The sequence below is a fragment of the Hesperophylax consimilis genome, chromosome 15 (genome assembly GCF_061612785.1).
Source record: "Hesperophylax consimilis isolate HC1 chromosome 15, BYU_Hcon_1.0, whole genome shotgun sequence".
NCBI lineage: Eukaryota > Metazoa > Arthropoda > Insecta > Trichoptera > Limnephilidae > Hesperophylax > Hesperophylax consimilis.
The window spans coordinates 26,536,136-26,555,419 of NC_142850.1; the positions used below are offsets into that span (position 1 = coordinate 26,536,136).

General features: G+C 36.8%; 1 protein-coding gene across 2 annotated transcripts in view; it reads right to left on the reverse strand.

The window, feature by feature from the left end:
* Positions 1 to 8,478: 8,478 nt before the first annotated feature.
* LOC149417569 (C2 domain-containing protein 5) overlaps positions 8,479 to 19,284 on the reverse strand; it is a 35,664-nt gene continuing 24,858 nt past the window's right edge. For both annotated transcript variants that reach the window (XM_089640407.1, XM_089640406.1), the window contains 9 exons: positions 18,098 to 18,332; positions 17,566 to 17,760; positions 16,472 to 16,576; positions 15,231 to 15,436; positions 14,449 to 14,536; positions 13,860 to 14,132; positions 12,771 to 12,959; positions 9,420 to 9,524; positions 8,479 to 8,595 (listed from right to left, as the gene is read on the reverse strand). In XM_089640407.1, coding sequence (XP_089496533.1) covers positions 8,533 to 8,595; positions 9,420 to 9,524; positions 12,771 to 12,959; positions 13,860 to 14,132; positions 14,449 to 14,536; positions 15,231 to 15,436; positions 16,472 to 16,576; positions 17,566 to 17,760; positions 18,098 to 18,332 — 1,459 coding nt within the window. In that variant the 3' untranslated portion in view covers positions 8,479 to 8,532. The remainder of the gene's footprint in view (positions 8,596 to 9,419; positions 9,525 to 12,770; positions 12,960 to 13,859; positions 14,133 to 14,448; positions 14,537 to 15,230; positions 15,437 to 16,471; positions 16,577 to 17,565; positions 17,761 to 18,097; positions 18,333 to 19,284) is intronic.

Here is a 19,284-nt window from a genome sequence, read left to right on the forward strand (position 1 = left end):
CCCATCTACTGGTTTAACCGCAAGAAGATCGCCCACTTAGAGCTCAGTCAATACTTCCTCTTCTATATTCACTTGCGCAGAAGGGTGTCTCCACGAGTGTGAAGTGTGAACTATACTAGACAGCGCAATACCTCGATCATCCTGACTTTTTGCAGCCAAAGATTGTACCGAAACACTGCCTGCAGGGGATCGCTTCCACTTCTGGCTGCAGTTCTCTTTATTGTTTGATGATGTCGTTCAACTATACCGTTTCCAGCTGGTCGGTATGCCGCGCAAAATCTTTGACGAACATTCCATCTCTTACACTTATCTGTAACACTGTAGGAACAAAATGCAGTACCATTGTCCATGAGAACTACTTTGGGCGGGCCTCTTTCCCGAAACACTTCTTCCAAATGTCTGATAATCGAAGCTGCATTATCTGACTCGATTTCCCGCCACACGGCAAATCTACTTGGACCGCAATCGATAAATGTGAGTAAACATTTCCTACCGAAATGAGTAACATCAACTGCCAAGCGACTCCAGGTTGTCACAACATTAAGATTACCCGCTTCGTGGGATGATGGTGGAGGGTCAATTGTCCTGCATTGTACGCAGGAACGCACGCATCTATCGACGTCCTTTCTTCTCGCCTCGGGATCGACCAGCCGGGCAAGATGAAGCGTTCACTTTACTCCAAAGTGATGCTGAGCATGAAGAGTTTCTACGCTTAAAGCACATGTTTGCTCACCAGTTCCACTTTCAAGTCTCTCCCACCTATCTTCACACTCTGAGGAGTCTCTTTCACAACGTTTCCTGTCATGGCTACTCTTTGCCCGGATCTTGCAAACCCTAGTAAGTACATCAGTTTTATTTCTACAGGACAACAAGGGTGATCGACAATGTCAGATCAAATTCTTCTACAATCTCCTTCATGAACTCCAAGCGTCACTTAACGATCATCTCTGACACGACTTCTCCCGGTCAGTGTAGATCTCACCCAGCACAAAACCGTCGCCGAATCTGTAATGATCTCCAGAGTTTGAAGATTTCACTTGAGAGTCAGATTTAATCCCTTAAGGAAGGAAAAGTACCAGCATTTACAAGACTTAAAACAGACATTAGAAAAGGATTACCACTCCTTTAACGATAACCTCCCGCATCATTAAAATCATTAAAATGCATCTAAATAGACTGCCTCGACATACACATACATTGTTGTGTTTTATTTTGTAAATGTAAAATTCCTATCTCCCAAATTTTCCGCTAGGTTGTTCATAAAACTGTTCGCAGAAAAGTATGTATCTTTTGTAAAATGCGTATCTCCATTCTCGGTTTTTACGTAAACTTCCTAACTCCGATTTGAAATAGAAAGCCTTAAATTACAAAAGTTTAATGATTGAAAATAAATTTCCAAATATATTATATGTTCGAAACATAAATAAAAAGAATAAGCCGTCTTTCATTTTTTTTCACTACGAGGTTTTTTGTGCCTCCTGTAAAATTTTACATTTGGGAGTTACGCATTCTACGAATTAATGCGACGATATATATGTACCCGCCTCAGAAAAGAAATCTTCTAGTGAGGCGGGTTACTTACTTGTTTGTATATGATAATGTTATTTCAATAAACGCCCGGGTTACGGACAATTAAAAAAAAATAGAAAAAATCTTAACCGTATTTTACAATGTGTTATTATTTTTCAAAAGAATGTTTGCAAAGGTGCAGAGAAAAAATTGTGAAAATATTATTATTGTTATGTTATAAATGCTTCTTTTTAACCCATTGGCCTCAAACGACGCCGTCCCGGCGGGTCTGGTGTCGTCGGCTTAAAAACGAAAAAGGGATACATAGTTGACATCTGTGTTTAAAATTTGAAATGCCAATCGCTCTGTAGATAATTAAGCATTCATTTCGTAGTAATTGGCAGGACTCCGTTGCTACAGTTTTTTCCTGATATTTACGATTGAAATTTTGTTATATTTCAGCGTCATTGATTTTTTTTTTTAAATAGCGTGTGGTTCGGGAATTGACAAGCTTGTTCGTAAAATGCGTGGTGGGCGGCTAACATCAGCCCAAATTGAAATAAAATATATAATGGTCATAAGTATGATTAATGTAAAACTTTTCTAAATCCAATTATAAAAAAAGAAGAAAAAAATGGTTTTTATAAAAAAAATATTTTTATATCCTCGTTAAATCATATTATGTATTATTATTTTTTTTAAAACTGCATCACAGACATAGGAATTAATAGACGAGAAGATAAAGGCGAGGGGTAAAATCAACTGTTGAAGAACGAAGGGAGTGAAGATGACTGTGATTCGTCAATAAATCAATCTGACAGTAAATAGGCATCTCGCATTATAATATCACCATTTACTTCTTAAAAGTAAAATCTGCTTTGAATGAATAGACATTTTTACATGGGAGCGCAAATTACTCGCCACGTTATGAACAAATTTGCGAAGTCCAAATTCGGCAAAGTAAGGCAGCTTCTATATTCAGAGTCGTAGTTAGTTTCAGAGTATTTAGTTAAGACACTTTTATAAATGTTCATAATTTACTTCCCAGCAACCAACCAGCTTTGTGTTTCGCGTCCAGACGTTTCTCGATGTGATAGTAACAACTGATTCATATTATACGATGTGAATATGCTTAAAATAAAATAAAATAATGCTTATATATGGAATGTAATACGACAATTGGGTTTATTCTCTTTGTTCGCATCTATTTTTACCAGTTTTCATAGTACAAGTAAACATTTTGCCGTGTTATTTCGTAAAATGAACCGATGATGCCTCGACCATAGTTCGCACAAGAATGATGACGTCACGTTTTCAAATATCACTTGAGGCCGTACGCGAGCCCAGCCGGCTCAATGGAACCGGTATGGGGAGTGGGGATAATACGCTTTTAATCACTTAGGTAAGGTCTACTAATATTCATATGTCTATGAACTGCATATATTTTTTACATACCTTAATTCAATGAACGAGTAAATTTAAAAAAATTGTTTCGTTTGCATGTTTAGTTTAAAAGTTATGTAAGATTTAGTACACCACTGCAGATTTAAAACTTCGGTACAAAACAATTCGGAGGCCAATGGGTTAATTTATTGAAATGTTTGCAAGAATTAATGAAAAATATAGAACAGTAGATACTGAAACTGTTTACATATTATTTTTACTTAAATATATATATATCAGTAGCGAGTGCTCTTTGGGCAATCGACGGGCCTCGGTCACATTCTGCACCGGACCAGATGGTTGTAAACAAACCACCTGAAAAGAACTATGTAAATTACGGTTTGTATGAATACAAGCTGGGGTCTTTTCCTAACCCCCTTTAAAATACGTGGAATTTTTGGATGGATAGTATAAGAAAGGTAAAAAAATCAATAAGGTCTTAACCCTAGATAACTAAACTGTTTTCATTGTTTCATTGTAACTACACTTTCGTCGAGTGGACTACGCAATAAAACACTAGAAATAAATCAAAAATATTTAATTAAGATAGGAACTTGTTACATGGCGTAAGGTTTATAATGAACAAATTAATATCAAAATATCAGTCTACACAGTGACCACACATGTCAACATTATGTGGACCACAAATAGCCTTTTTACATCTGGTGCAACGGTGTTTGGTCATCCTCTGGGCCTTGGATGGACACAGGTAGCAAATTTTAGGCACATTTGACGTAGATGGAACCGGAGCTTCTATTATAGAAGATTCGCCAACATTAACAATAAATATAAGAATATATGAATGTACGTACCTTAAAAATAAAAATTGTTGTCATAACTAAACTTTCGTCCAGCGGACGACGAGATGGTCATAGGGCACGTCCTAGTATGCGTGTGGCCGTAATTGCGTCAAGTGCTGCACTGTTTACTCAAATTAGGAAGTTAATGAAAGAGTCAAGATCGGGGAGCGGGGGGAAGTAGGTGATTTCGAATTTCACCGAGTAGCGCGTCGTCGCCTCGACGAGCGATTAGTTATCTAGGGTTAAAAATGTATAAATAAATAATAATAAGTAAAAAATAAACAATAAGTACAAATAGATATTTTTCCAAACATTGTATATTTTGCTAGATGTCCTGTATTCAATTTGATCACACTGATTTTCCAATTTGCTCAACAATACATATTTTCATTTAAGACCCTAGATATATTATTTATAATTTTCTCAGCTCGTTAATGATATTAACGGTAGACTACTAACGACTAAGTCTCTATCTTTGTGACAAAACACCACATATTAAAAGATTCGAGACTTAGGTCCTAGACTGAAATTTAAAAACCATTATTTTTTAAACAATCAAAAAATAATATATACTTTCAAACTTAAACCTAAACACATTCATAGAATTCTTTTTATATCTTTTGAAATACAAATTTCTTAAATACGAGGCATATCCAGAAAGTAAGTGTACTGAGGCTCTCACGACCGAATGAATTTTATTTTCGATATGTTGGCTACACTTACGTGTAGCCTAACTCTTCCCCTCCGCAACGAGACCTGTTCAAGGTCAGTACGTTGAGAAGTGTCAACGCGACAACACGTTTCGTGAAAAATGTCAATCCAATCTCCCGCCAAATGCGAAATACGCTGCGTCATCCGTTATCTCGTTTGGAAGGAAAAACCTCCGTTTGAGGTTTATAATGAGGTTAAAACTGCATATGGTGATAAAGCTATGAATTGTACGAGTGTGTACAAGTGGTATCGCGAGTTTAAAAACGGTTCTCACCTCTTCACCCTCCACCAAAAAGTTCAAAACCACAATTTCAGCCAAGAAAATCGTGGCATCCGTGTTTTGGGACTGTCAAGGCATAATTTTGATTGAATATCTGCCTCAAGTGGAGACCATCAACTCTGCAAGATACTGTGAGACCCTAAAAAAACTGCGGAAGGCGATTCATAACAAGAGGAGAGGCATGCTGACAAAGGGAGTCAGCCTGCTGCACGACAATGCCAGACCACACACGGCCAACGCCACGAAGGAACTGCTTGCTTCGTTTAAATGGGATATCCTGAACCACCCCGCGCATTCCCTTAACCTAGCACCTTCAGATTATTATCTCTTTTGCTCCCTGAAGCTGTACATGGGTGGAAAAAGGTTTTCAACCGACGAGGAGGTAAAGGAGGAGGTGGAGAAGTGGACGAAGGGGTTGGCGGGAAACTTCTTCGAGGAAGCCATCAAAAATTGATACCCCGCTTCACCACCTGCATTGAGAGGAATGGCGACTATGTCTAAAAATAGCTTACATATGTACTACGGTAACCATGTAATTTTTTTGTTTCAATAAAAAAATTTGTAACCTACAAAAATTCAGTACACTTACTTTCTGGATACGCCTCGTATATTGCAAACAAAGCTTATAATTTATCATAATTTATAGCTAAACTAACAATAAGATAATTATGTAAGTGACAAAATGTTCCCACAGTTTGCGGTAAAAAAATGTTTATAATATTTATTATTTATTTTATGGCGAAACAGGTATACCTTCAGTATGGGAGCTCATAAGAAGTTGAGCTATTATTTATTTAACAGTAACAACGGTACATGTAGGAGTTAATTAGTTATTAGATTATTATTTAAAAAAATTCAAATCATTTTGCATAAAATTGTTGACACCTTTCTGAATGACAATAATACGAATAGCTGACTAGATATTTATTTGTAAACTTTAAAAAAAATTATAAATAATAGTCATTTTCTATGAATGATTTATTTGGCAATGCATAGTTATAAATACATATTATACCAATAACAAAACTGATCAAATAATCGGAGAATCAATTACAGCATACATACATAAAGCAAGACCCAATAAAAGTAATTTTAATTAATTGAAATTGGGCATAAATAATGAACAAACCATAATTACAAATATAATGATTATAATATTGAATTAATAAGTTTTGAAAAGGTATTTTGAAGAGCACCAGGGTCATTCCATGTACATATTTTCAAGACGAGTATTTCAAAATTCAAAAACGCAATCTTCGATTTAACTAAAAGATCAAATGTGATTATTCTACTTTTGCCTAAGCTCTAAAAGAATTTTTTTAAATTACGTGTAGGTATCTATATTAATTTCACAAATACTCAACTGAAAAAAGTATCTATTTAGCGATTGCAAAAATTGTTATGCACAATATTCATTCAAACGTTGTTTGTAGAGGCGTTTGGATGTAAAACTGGGTTTTTAACATCCCCTTTAAAATTTGGTAAAACTCACATAGCCAGTCTTGCAAAAGTAAAGACGATATACCTCAATTAAAAAATCACACAACAGAACTATAAAGTTATTTGGAAGAGGCGGAAATACTGTGGCTGTAAGAAAAACATGGAATGACCCACCGTAAACAAACAATGCCAAAGTTGAACAAATAATTTTTTTCATTTAACTGAATACTTATCCCATACCGATACTTATGTACATTTCAGGGGCTCAGATTTACAGAGACCTATCTTACAGGTAAGCAAAATAGGCAGAGATAGACCCCTGTGATAATAAGCCCTTGATTAATTAATATTTTAGAAATAGACAATAATAACAGCCTAGCACCTTCTTCCTTGTAAATTGTCTATGGGAAATTCGACTAGTTTTGGCAAATTCAGCACACCGAAATCTGTATTCAACCTTCGTTGGTAATTTGGTCTTAATTAATTGAAAGTTGTTTAAGATTCTACATTATTGAAGTTCACAACCCAATAAATTAATTTTATTTTATATTTAGTAAATCAAGAGTCATCATTATCATCATCAGTCGACAATCCTAGATTTCTAACTTATTATACAAATAAAATTAAGACAGTGAAAAGCACACAATTCTAGTAATTGGAAACATTAAAAAAATAATGAACAACAAAATGCGCCTAGACTTAAATGTATTGAAAACAATTAGTCAGACATCCTTAAACAATAAATTTCATGCAACAACAAAAATCGTATTTTTCCTTAAAAGAATTAAGAATTTGGGTTGATTTCATCAAGAAAGAAAAACATTGCAGTCCAAAAAATGTCATGTTTCATGTTTTCGTTGTCGACTGGAGTCCATTTGTCATTTTGGACAAATGTTTCCATCGATTATTAATCAACGATATTTACAATTAGAGAAAAAAAAATCTATCCTGATTATGTTAAAAAAATTTATACTGCGTACCTATAGAATGTCGAAAGATAAATATTTTGTAGCGTAGAATGACGTTACATAGAATAAAGAGAAGTTGGAAAATTAAGGATGAACACTATAAAACTATTTCACTAGTTTTTACCCTTTTACTAGCGCATCCTCAATCTACACTCTGTAGATCTTTAAAAAAAAAACTAACCAGTGTGAAAATCCTCATGGCTCGACATAAACATCAGTGACGTGCCGTTAATAAAGCTGTACCTACCCTAAGAAAAACGAACAATCTCAAGAAGAAATGACAAATTTCATACCTAAATGTGTTTTATGGATTTGGTAAGGATCCTGTACGCTCATTTATTCAGTTGGCAACAAAGATGACAATAAAATGGTAATTTTCAAATATTCACAGCACAATAATTCATACCTGAACTTGAAAACTGCACACAGCCTACGTTTGAATAGGGTAGAATAATGCACGCCACTGGAAACCATTTTGGAAAAATAAACAAATGGGAAAATTTATGAGTGAATCAAAATTGACTATAAATAATTGCAAAATAGTAAATAGTGCCTTATAATAAACTAAATAAACACAAACAACTTTATATGTAGAAGGTTTCTGAAAAATGACAAGCTGGGATCCTACCTGAATTATTGGTTAGATCAGTGAGAACAGACTATGAAACAGACCATAGAATAGATAAGCGTGGAACCAAGCATTAGCAATTGAAAGGGTTGGTATTAAAAAAGGGTATATACAATGAGATGAGTTAGTTAAGAGATTGTATGTACAAAAGTGTAATTTGAAGCCCCGTTGCTGGAATTTAGGCTAAAAATCTAATACATAGTGTTATTTCATAGAAAAAAGTAACAAGAAAGATGGGCCAAGAACCATTATTAGTATGAAACTGCGCGCACGAAGTGTTGTGAACATCGTTTATCTGTTAACTGCAAATAACATCTACGTACAGCAGTGTGCCCCACCTTTGTTTCTACCAACAAATCTAATACATATATTTCATTGGTTCCACCACTTTGATGGTCCGTGCAGTTAGGTCGACGGTCAGCACGCTTCTATACCATCTCTATTTGTTTCAAATTATTATCTATGTCTGTTTTTTTGTACAAAACTCAATAATTTAGAGAGACAATAAATAATGTGTAGGTTGCATTATAAGTGTATGGAAGACGCATTGCAAAAAAATTGCTATAATAAATTGCTCTTGTGGAAAATTGTCATGAAATAAGCGATTTGGGTATATTTGGAGAGAGCGTTGAACGCCTGAAATGATTGTGCTTTTGGCAAGAATACATAATATTAATTAAAAATATTTTCAGCAGGAGACCAGCAGGAGTGGAAGTGTTTCCTAGAGGTATTTCTCCGGGGGTTGTGGTCCTTTCAATCAGCCGGGAAGTAAGATACAAACACCACATCTCCACCAACACTCACAAGACATTGGGCCTGAAAAAAAACTCTAATTTTATAACATGACAAGTACACAAAAAATTAATTTTAAGTAGACATAATACAGTAGAACCCCGTTAATTTGAAATTCGTGGGACCTCAAAAACCAAATTTTGAATTAACGAATTTTATGAAATAAATAAATATTTTTGAAAAGTTGAGTTTTGCAGCCAGCTTGTTGTTAAATTCAGGTAGGTATTAGAAGTAAAATCGTAATAATACGACTTACTCCCGCGTAAAACTAAATTTCACAGACAATTATTATACATATTTTCAAGTAAATCAAATTGTCGCCGCCATTTACCATCACGGCCGGCCTGTCAGTTTGAGATATACGAAATAATAACACGAATTAGTATGATGTATAAGGGTGTATTCAACATTTTACAGCCATAATTTTCGAACTGCACAAATCGAATTTTTAAAAATTATATTCACTAATTTTCGTTTGAGGACTAAAATAATAATCGAATTTAAAACAAAAAATATTCTGCACACTATTTTTAGCAAAATTATTTTAGCAAAATTTCAGGGTTCTACTATATTTAGATTGGAAACAGTTTTTTTTTTTTTTTGTGAACCGTAGAAGAGCCTCAACTGCTGCTAACAGGAGCCAGTGGCATCCCTAATTGGGGTCTGTTGTGAGGTTAAAGGTGGGGGAAAGGTGGAGGAGATGGGAAAGAGTAAGGTGTGAAAGTACCTGGTCATTCAGATCTGGTCACCAAACAAGACTAAAGCCATTTTGATTCTGAATTGTGATCTTTCAAACTCTGATTTCATCTCAATTGACTTCGTCAAGAGTGAAAATTAAAAGGACTAACCTGATTTTTATGTGGATTGTCACTCAGGATTAGTTCGGTCATGTAAAAGGCAACAATGGCATTACCACCGAGAGCGGTCACGTGAGCTCTAATCACAGCCATCACCTGAAATTAATATACATCAATGTAAGTGAAATAAATCCTAAAACTCACCGATATAACAAACATTTTAAATTTGGCACAGGGCATTGTAATATCCTTGACATTAGTGTAAGAGCTCACCTATAGATGGCACTAGTAGTAGCTAAATGCCATCTATGGCTACCTATAGATGGCATTCAGCTGTCAAGTATTGTAGAGACCGAGGGTTTGTGAGAAAACCGGATGGAAACAGGAATGAAATAAATTTACAGGGTTTTTAATGGAATCCTACTTGGAAGAACTAGATGCCAAGCGCACCGGTGCACCTACGAGAAATTCGGCATTCAGTTGATGTTGGCATTAGATTCAGTTGTTGTTTCCATTTAATCATAAGATAGGCGTGTGCCATTTTGATTAATAATTATATACAGTAGAACCTCGTTAATACGAAATCCACGGGACATCAAAAATCAAATTTCGAATTAACGAATTCCCACGTAATTCGAAATTTTATAAAAAAAAAAAAAAAAAATATGCCGAAAATCGATTTTCTCGGCCGCCTCTTCAAATCCGGGTGGTATTTTAGTTGTAAATTCGTATTAATACTAATTATTTCTTTATTTTCGCGGCCGATTACCGTAGCGGCGGGCCGTTTAAATTCAGATATTCGTAAAAATGCTATATATTTACGCGTAAATCGAGATATCGCTGCCGATTTCGGTCGCGGCCTACCCTTTAAATTGAGATATTCGTAAAAATACGATATATTTCCGCGTAAATCGAGATTTCGCGGTAATTTTCCGTCGCGGCCGGCCCTTTATTTCAAATATCTGAATTTAAATTCGTAAAAATACGATATATTTCCGCGTTAAACGAGAATTCGCGGCCGTATTCCGTCGCGGCCGGCTCTTTAAATGCAGATATTCGAAAAAAATTCGCAAAAATACGATATATTTCCGTGTAAATCGAGAATGCGCGCCCGATTTCCGTCGCGGCCGACCCTTTAAATTAAGATATTTGATGTAAATTCGTAAAAATATGAAATATTTCCGCGTAAATCGAATTTTATCGGCAGTTTTTCGTCGGGGCCGGCCTTTTAAGTTCAGATATTTGAAGTAAATTCGTAAAAATATGTCATATTTCGGCGTGAATCGAAATTTTTCGGCCGATTTCCGTCGCGCCGTATTTTTTAACTCGGATATTCGAAGTAAAAATACGATATATTTCCGCGTAAATTGAAATTTTGCGAACGATTTCCGTCGCGGCGGGCCCTTTAAAATTCAGATATTCGAAATAAATTCGTAAAAATACGATATATTTACGCGTAAATCGAGATTTCGCGGCCGATTTCCGTCGCAGCGTGCCATTTAAATTCAAATATTCAAAATAAATTCGTAAATATACGATACATTTACGCGTAAATCGAAATTTCGCGGCCGAGTTTCGTCGCGGCCGACCCTTTAAATTAAGATATTTGGTGTAAACTCGTAAAACTACGACATATATCCGCGTAAAACGTATTTTCTCGGCCCTTCAAACTCGGATATTCGAAATAAATTTGAAAAAATACAACATTCCAGTGTAAATCGATTCAGATTTACAAAATAATAATACTAATTAGGACGATGTATAACCACGTAAAAATACATTTTTCGGCGTTTTTCCGCCACGGCTGACTTTTAGATTCAGATTTACGAAATATTATGATTTATTTTCGCAAAAATCAAATTTTTTCGAATTACACGAACAAATTTTCGTGCGCGGACAAAAATAAATTTCGAATTACGAATTAACGAATTTCGAACTAAAAAAAATTTTGTATGAAAAATTTTTTCTGCGGAAATTTTTTTGTCGAAAATTTCGAATTACGCGTTTTTTCGAATTATCGGGGTTCGAATTAACGGGGTTCTACTGTAGTAATGTAGAATCAAGACTAAGTTTGTAAGTTTGCCTCCTGCGGCAGTAACACAAGAGCCAGTCTCTTTTCTGGCGAGGTACAGTGACAAACAACGAATAAACCAAAAACAAAAAACCTTTTTAAAATCTTCGAGCATTCCTCTTGCCATGCGCTCTTCAATTGCAGTAGAGAAAATAAATTAATTCTTAAAATGTAGCATTAATGTAATTGAGCCCCTTATGTTGAATGCTGTCTTTGTGCAAATCCATTCAAAATACCCGCCATACATCCATCTATACTCATACCAAAAATCATTTTAAAATCATAACCACAGATGGCAGTACAAGGCGTAGAGCATGGGTGGCCAACCTTTTCGGCAGCCAGGTCAGATTTTAGAAATGAGATTTCCTACCGGGCCGTACAACAAAATTTCTTTTATTATTCAAAGCAAACAAGAAATATATTGTTCTTTTTAGAAGATATAACAAAAATGAGAATCAAACATATTTACGTAGACTTATCGACGTCTGATATTGTTTGTCAGAACTAAGTGCATCAATGTTGATAACACTCATCAGTAATTCGTGTTCGCATTTTAGAATTAATATGCTTCATAAGTGTTTCCAAATAGCGAAATCATTGACAAAGCATGTTTGTAAAATGCAGGATATTTCTCACTGTCCAAATATGTTTTCACAATTCACATTTACAAATGAAAATTTTTTCAAATTATCTTTTCAATATGTTTTCCAATGTCATCGACACGCCTAGTAATAGTTTTTAACACAAATATACAATCGAAGAAATTGTCACGATAGTTGAATCAATGTACTGAGATACTTCCATATATGAGATATGATATACGAACTACGCATGTTGGAATGTTTTTTTGGTGGTTTTAGTACACTAAAAAAAAAATGTATGCTCCGCGGGCCACAAGTAGACACCCAGCGGGCCGCGGGTTGGCCACCCTTGGCGTACAGTGATGGGCGGTAGAGCGCGCTCTTTTTCTGTACAATGGTCAAGTCAAGTCAATTTGAAACAGATGGAACTTTTTTGTGTGGCTGAAGAGTGCTGATTGGCAGTGAAAAATGTGTTGCACTTTTGTCCAATCACTAATGAAAATGATCTTCGTAAATTCAGCGGTGAAACTCACACTGAATAAACTGATTTTATAGAAACCCAATGATAAGAAAACACAAATGTTGATTTAAGGAGAAATGTCTCTATCTCGAGTTATCATTGATGGCTACCTGATCATCCCACACACAACAAGATATACAATAGACAATACAACAGAAATTTTTAATAACCTCTTTTTCCGCATAAGGGTTCAATTATGTATTTGTGTATTAAAATAACAGGATTATAACCTCAGTGATGAATCCATGGAGGAACCCACTGAGGCCCCCGTGTTCCCGGACGCTGGTGCTCTCCCGGACGAAGATGTAGTCCAGATTGCCCAGGTAGCGCAGCACTCGCGCCCCCGGCACCCCCGCTAGCGGAGTCATGTCCACACCCGACTGCCACGCACTGGCGCCACTAACTAGGAAGTTGGAGCCCTGACAGGAATATAACACATTCATGAAACAGAACAATCCACAGAAGATAAAAAGGTAACATTCGCAACTGGGAACCGAACTTAAGATCTTGTCTTACCGGGAAAACTCCTTTAGCGACTCTGCTATTGGTACTTGATTATTGATCGACACAAATAATTGATATGAAATAATCAGGTTTAATGGTCGAGGGTTAAAGGCCACACTAAGGGGGTATTTCACTATGTCGGGCTAAATATCTGAATAACTATCCGTTGGCTGGCTTTAAAGTTCAGAATAACTTCGTTATTCAACGGCGACCGTTTCACCATTGTTTCGAGCTGCCGGATAGATAACACTCGAAATAGTCTGGCAACATCGCAAAATGTTTGCAGTTTCTCCATCTACTGCCACGGCTGTCATGCGTCACAGTTCGCACACCGCGAAGTGTGCATTTTTTTGGTTATGTTATGTTGATTATCGGGTCATTTTAGATAGATTCGTGTCGAATTAATACATTGTTTCTTATTTTGAACACAATCAAATAATTCAGGATGGATCCATACAAGCAATCAAATTCATTCTACAAAATTCGACTCACTTCTCAGCTGTTAAACTCGGAATGTTTTGACGCCATCTTTGATTCGAGGAATAGCGCCTAACGTGAAGTTCGAGCACTGATTAGTCAAATCTAACTTTAATCTGAGCGTTAGCGTTATTCAGATATAGTGAAAACGAAAAAATGACTAATCCGCGGATTAGTGCTTGGTCAGAACATAATCAGAGATAGTGAAAAACCCCCTAAGTACGGTGTCTCTATTAGATGAGCTTTAATTTGTAAATGAATGAAAATAACAGGTATGTACATATTCCTGAAGGTAAATTCCACACATTCTTTAAATAAATCATGCAGAAATTACTTACGTTTACAGAGGAAGGCAATGTTTGCGCAGATGATGGTTGTGGATTGCTTTTATGGGGTCCATTGATATCTGTGATATGCTCCTCTTCAAGGGTGAATATCATCTCGTTGGAATCAGATTTCTTCACGCCTCCAGTGCCCACTTCCTTATCCTTATCCTCTGATTCCGAATCGATTACTTCTAAAATAGGTGGTGTGTCTGTGATCTTTTTACTGTCCAATGGAGGTTCCCCCAGACCTACTGCCATTCCCGTCACTACTAGTTGGATTTCATCCTAAAAGTTAAATAAAACAAATGGACACAAATCAGAAGGGGTTTTTTATGGGTATAACAAATATGATCAAAATATTGGATAAACGATAAACGGGTAAGCAAGCAAGGAGAAAAGATGTAGCTCGTCCAAATTGAGAGTTTCGAATGCCTTTGTTTTTGTTAGACGTACATTTATAGAACCTTTTTCCACTAGTGGCGCTAGAGAATTGTCAGTAATTGTTAGTTAGTTAATGACCAGCAGTGGAAACAGTAAAAATTAACTAATTTAAAATGCAAACATATATTGTTAAATATAAGAATTTTAATTTACAACTTACAGCTTCAGGAAGGTCGAGGCGAAAGCGGAGATCACAAATAGCACAGGGAACCATCCTTCTTAACTTGAAGTAAACGTTTTGAAGTAATCTGGAAAACAATATAAAGGGGGCAAACGAAATCAAATATTTAATTCAGTGATGGTTAAGCTTTTTAGGCGGAAGGCCAATTTATCAATTTTCAATTTGTTTGGGGGGCCGCAGGGATCTCAATTACAATAAAATGGTGATGCAGCAGTCATGTATTGGAGTTTTTTTACGTTAACTCCACGCAAGAGGCCCAGAGAAAAATAATATATATATTGTGTGGAGGGTCTGTTTGAGGAGAGGAAGGAGTGAACATGAGTCTTGTAAGAAGAAGACTCATGGGAGGAAACACAGAAGCCGGCAAATCGCTCTACAGCCGAGCTGTTGAACTAAAGAATGACTCATAGAAATGACCATTTCTCATGTGACAAATGTCAACCATGTGAAACTGTTGGGCAAGCGTTTGGCTTATTTCCTGACTATGCACCGGTGCCGAAGGGATCAATAATGCTAGCTTCTCGGAGCATCTACCTCTTCATTCCATGCATTCCCACCTGATGCCTGCGCTCTAAAGATTGCAATCCAGAAGGAAGTGAGAGGCTGAAGGAAGTGAGAGACTGAAGGAAGTGAGAGGCTGAAGGAAGTGGGGGCATTAGGGAGATAGAGCAGAGCTATATATTAGACAGTGAGGGAAGTGGGAGCAGTAAGGAGATAAGGATGTGGAAGATCGGGAAGAAAAGAATGGTAACAATATAAACCTGTGAAAATGGTGGTGCAGTGGACCAGGAGGCGTAGCGAGGCGCGCCCTCCACAGCTGCGTGAACATCTGCAAGTTCCTGACGGAGACCAGACCTTCGCAGCCTAGCAGGCCGGGCACGCTCTGAGTGTTCACCACGTGCAAGCCGGCCGGGGGGCGAGCCTCCGTCAGCGCGCGGAGCACCTCAAGATCTTCAGCATCGTCCACCTGCACAAAGAAAAGAAATTAGAATTTTAGATATTTGTAAGAGTCAGATTTATGATAATTATATACTGATTCACAAGAACTAAGGTAAAGATTTCTTCAAATTTGCATATTGGTTAGTTTATTGACCTCAACATATTAATTTATATAAACTAGATTGCTTCTCTCAGGGCCATCTTCTGTCATCTTTGGGGATGTTGAGCATAGATGTCTTTACCCTTGGAATGGCAGTGAATCCGTAGCAGATTTGCTAGAAACACACTGCATTTGCCTCAATTTAAGGTATTTAAATTGAGGATTTTTATATAAAAGCAAGTAAGTATTACGAAGATAGTATCAGCCTATTTCTGGGGAAACTCTTTATGATATGAACATGAACAAAAATATAAATAATAAGATACATTATCTGGTAGACAGAAAAATATCTGCAATTTTTTATATAGTTTTCATCCCGATATTTAAACAAAACTCAAAATTTTCACCCGACAGTTGGGGGAATTTCGACTATTTCCTACTCCGACGTTCAACAGGTTAACGAGTGATGTACCGATCATGCTCTGGAGAACATCATGCGGGCAGAAATTTTTTGATGTGATTTTAACCTTTAAGCATTAAAAACTGTATAGAGGACAAAATCAGAATCGTTTGCGCTAATGTCATGAATGTCAGCTTACGAAATAATTGGTCTACGTAAAACGGTGTCACAAAAATAGGAAAATATTTTAGTTTTCAAAAAAGTATAAAAGTAGTTGTTTGAAAACACCTTTTAATTTACCTATTGTTTTTCATGTATATGATGTATTCAGGTTTATGTAGAAATAATAATAAAAAAAACACTTTTTTTTTTTTTTTTGACAGATGTCTCTAAAAATGAAAACAATCGAAAAAAAAAATTTGAATTAGTTTTTTGTCCGATTTTTGAGCAATACTCGTCAAGGTAATTTTCGCATGGCTCCGCGTATTTGCGTCCGGCAATCGAGTGTATTCTGAGGATTCTCTGCTCCGATTCTCTCCAGGTTAGTGAATTTGTAAACTTACTTCAAGAACACAGGTATCCTTATTTCCCGCATTCAGCTCCATGTCGGGCAGATCCTCATCAGACTCATCTGTATCCGAAGCCACGGGTGCTTTACCAGTTTCCTCCTGCAATAAATATGACAGTGACATTACATACTTATGAAGTCACATAGTTTATCTTATAAACATATAAATTTGAATGTTCGTAGGTTTCACCAAAATGTCGGTAAAAAGGAGAACTTCATTAACACTTGGTTCGCAGTTCTACCACCAGAGTGAAGTGAACTGATTAGCGCTGATTACTACTGCCGTTAAAAAGGAGGACAAAATTAACGCTTGGCTCGAAAAAACTTTATTCCAAACTAAAGCATCTATAATCCTGAGTGATGTATACAAGCTCTGTACAAAAGCTAGAAGTTTGCAAAAGTCACATTCTGATATACAAGACCTTTCACCCTAATAAAAAGTCACATTCTGATATACAAGACCTTCCACCCTAATAAAAAGTCACATTCTGATATACAAGACCTTTCACCCTAATAAAAAGTCACATTCTGATATACAAGACCTTTCACCCTTTAAATAAAAAGTCACATTCTGATATACAAGACCTTTCACCCTTTAAATAAAAAGTCACATTCTGATATACAAGACCTTTCACCCTTTAAATAAAAAGTCACATTCTGATATACAAGACCTTTCACCCTTTAAATAAAAAGCACACCGGAAGACCTGTGCAAATTCATAGCTGCTTTTTTTGCTTATGATGACAGAACTAGATTATCAAATAATGACACACAATATTCTCAATTTTTTCTCTTTATACATAGTAGGATAGCATCTATTCGGCTACCAAAATATTGTAGGCAGTGAAATCAAGACATTATAAGTTAAGGTAAATCAAAAAATTTAACTAAAAAGTTTTAAAAAATATTAAAAATCAACAATAACAGATAAAACAGAACATTAACAAAATAAAACATGAAAAATAATAGGTTTGGTAAGGTTAGGATAGTTTAGTTAAGGTTAAGTTTGTTCTTTTTTCTTACTTATCTATGCTCGTTTTTGTCACTAAACCATATTACAAAATCAATGAATGGGATCAAAAAACTTACCGTGTGCAGTTGGTAGACATTCCTATTGGCCTGCAGGGCCTCATCCAGACTCTGCTGCAGGGCCTGCAGGATCTGGGGGTCCCCGGGGCCCGCGCGCACCTTGGGGCCCCCCACCCCGCTGCCCAGCGCGGCCAAGAGCACCCCGGTGCCCACTCCGACGGCCGCCACTAGGTTGGCTCCGACGGCTATGCTTGTCTGGAAATAATTGTTTGATTTTAACACAGGAGATAATCATTGAATTAAAACTAACAATCATTTTAGACGCTGGCATTAATAATAATTTCTTTATTTTAATTATCACTTTTTTGCACCTATTTTTTTTAGATTGAACCAGTTTCACCATAGATAATAGATGAGGGAGAAAGGGAATGGAAGTGTGCCGACTATCGTCGAGCTACGAACAAACTGCTTAGACTGTTAAAGCGGCGGAACACTGTGCTTATTGTTTCATACTAATATAATAACACTATTCAACAAAAACCAATGTTACTTTTTTACTATATTATTGGTTTACACAATCAATTAGACTCACCCTCAAGCCGAATATAGCGTTCATCCCCCTGACCCTGAGCTTGGCCAGTAGCAGTCGGTGCAGTTCATACTCCAGGAAGGGCAGCTGGTCAGATATATCCCTGGCAGCGGGCTCTCCACGGGCTGGGGTGCGCGCTCTGGTGATGGCCGCTTGCAGCAGGCAGCCGCGCCCCACCACGGTCAGGCCCTCAGGGGGCTCCAGCGAGCAAAGTATCACACTGGGGACTCTACCCTTTCTGGAATGATAGTATGTACATGTTTAATGCTATCAGAAATTACTTTATCTTTACATTTATATATTAAAATGGTAGTGGAAGGAGGCCGCTGAAGACGTTTGGCAGCGCTGCGTCAATGCGATAGGTCCCCGACCCCAACAGGACAAGGTGAAGAAGATGTGTGAATATCGCGCAAAAGTCCCATCTGCTCCAAATTGTCTAGAGCCAGGGACTATGGGAATTGGGGTATACCGGGGCGATACTGAGTGTATCTTCCACTCTGGAACATGATGCAAATAAACTGTAGTTTTTATATTATTTTACACAAATTAATAGTGAAATAATGCAAATTAATTAATTAAAATTTATTTGTGCTTGCAGGGATTCGACCCGCGACCTCTGGATTCGTAGTAGAACAGAAGCAACCAAACTACTTATCAACTCTTGCATAGTCTCACGTCTCGATTAGTGCAACGGCATTTATGTCAGCCTTCCAAAATATCAAACTTCAATCAGTTTTAAATGCAGCAGCACGGCTCATAACCGGGGTTTATAAATATTCACACATTTCAGAACACCTTCGTAACCTTCACTGGCTCAAGTGCCCTGAAAGAATCCTGTACAAACTGTGCTGGATGGTGTTTAAATCCATCAATGAAATGGCCCCACCCTACATTTCTGAACTATGCGTCCCGGAAAACAGGACTGGTCTGAGGCAGTCAACTCTTAGATCAGCAACATCAGCAGCTGTAGGCAGACTGATGGAACATAAGCACAAGCCAAATACTAAGTTTGGTGATCGCGCTTTCCGAGTATCTGGGCCGAAGGCATGGAATAAACTCCCTCCGGAACTAAGATCCATAACAAGTCCAACAGAATTCAGGTCTAAACTAAAACTTACCTTTTTAAGCTGTCATACCCTTAAATTAAATATACCATTCTTGAGAGAAAGTCCAGTTATATCCAATTTTCC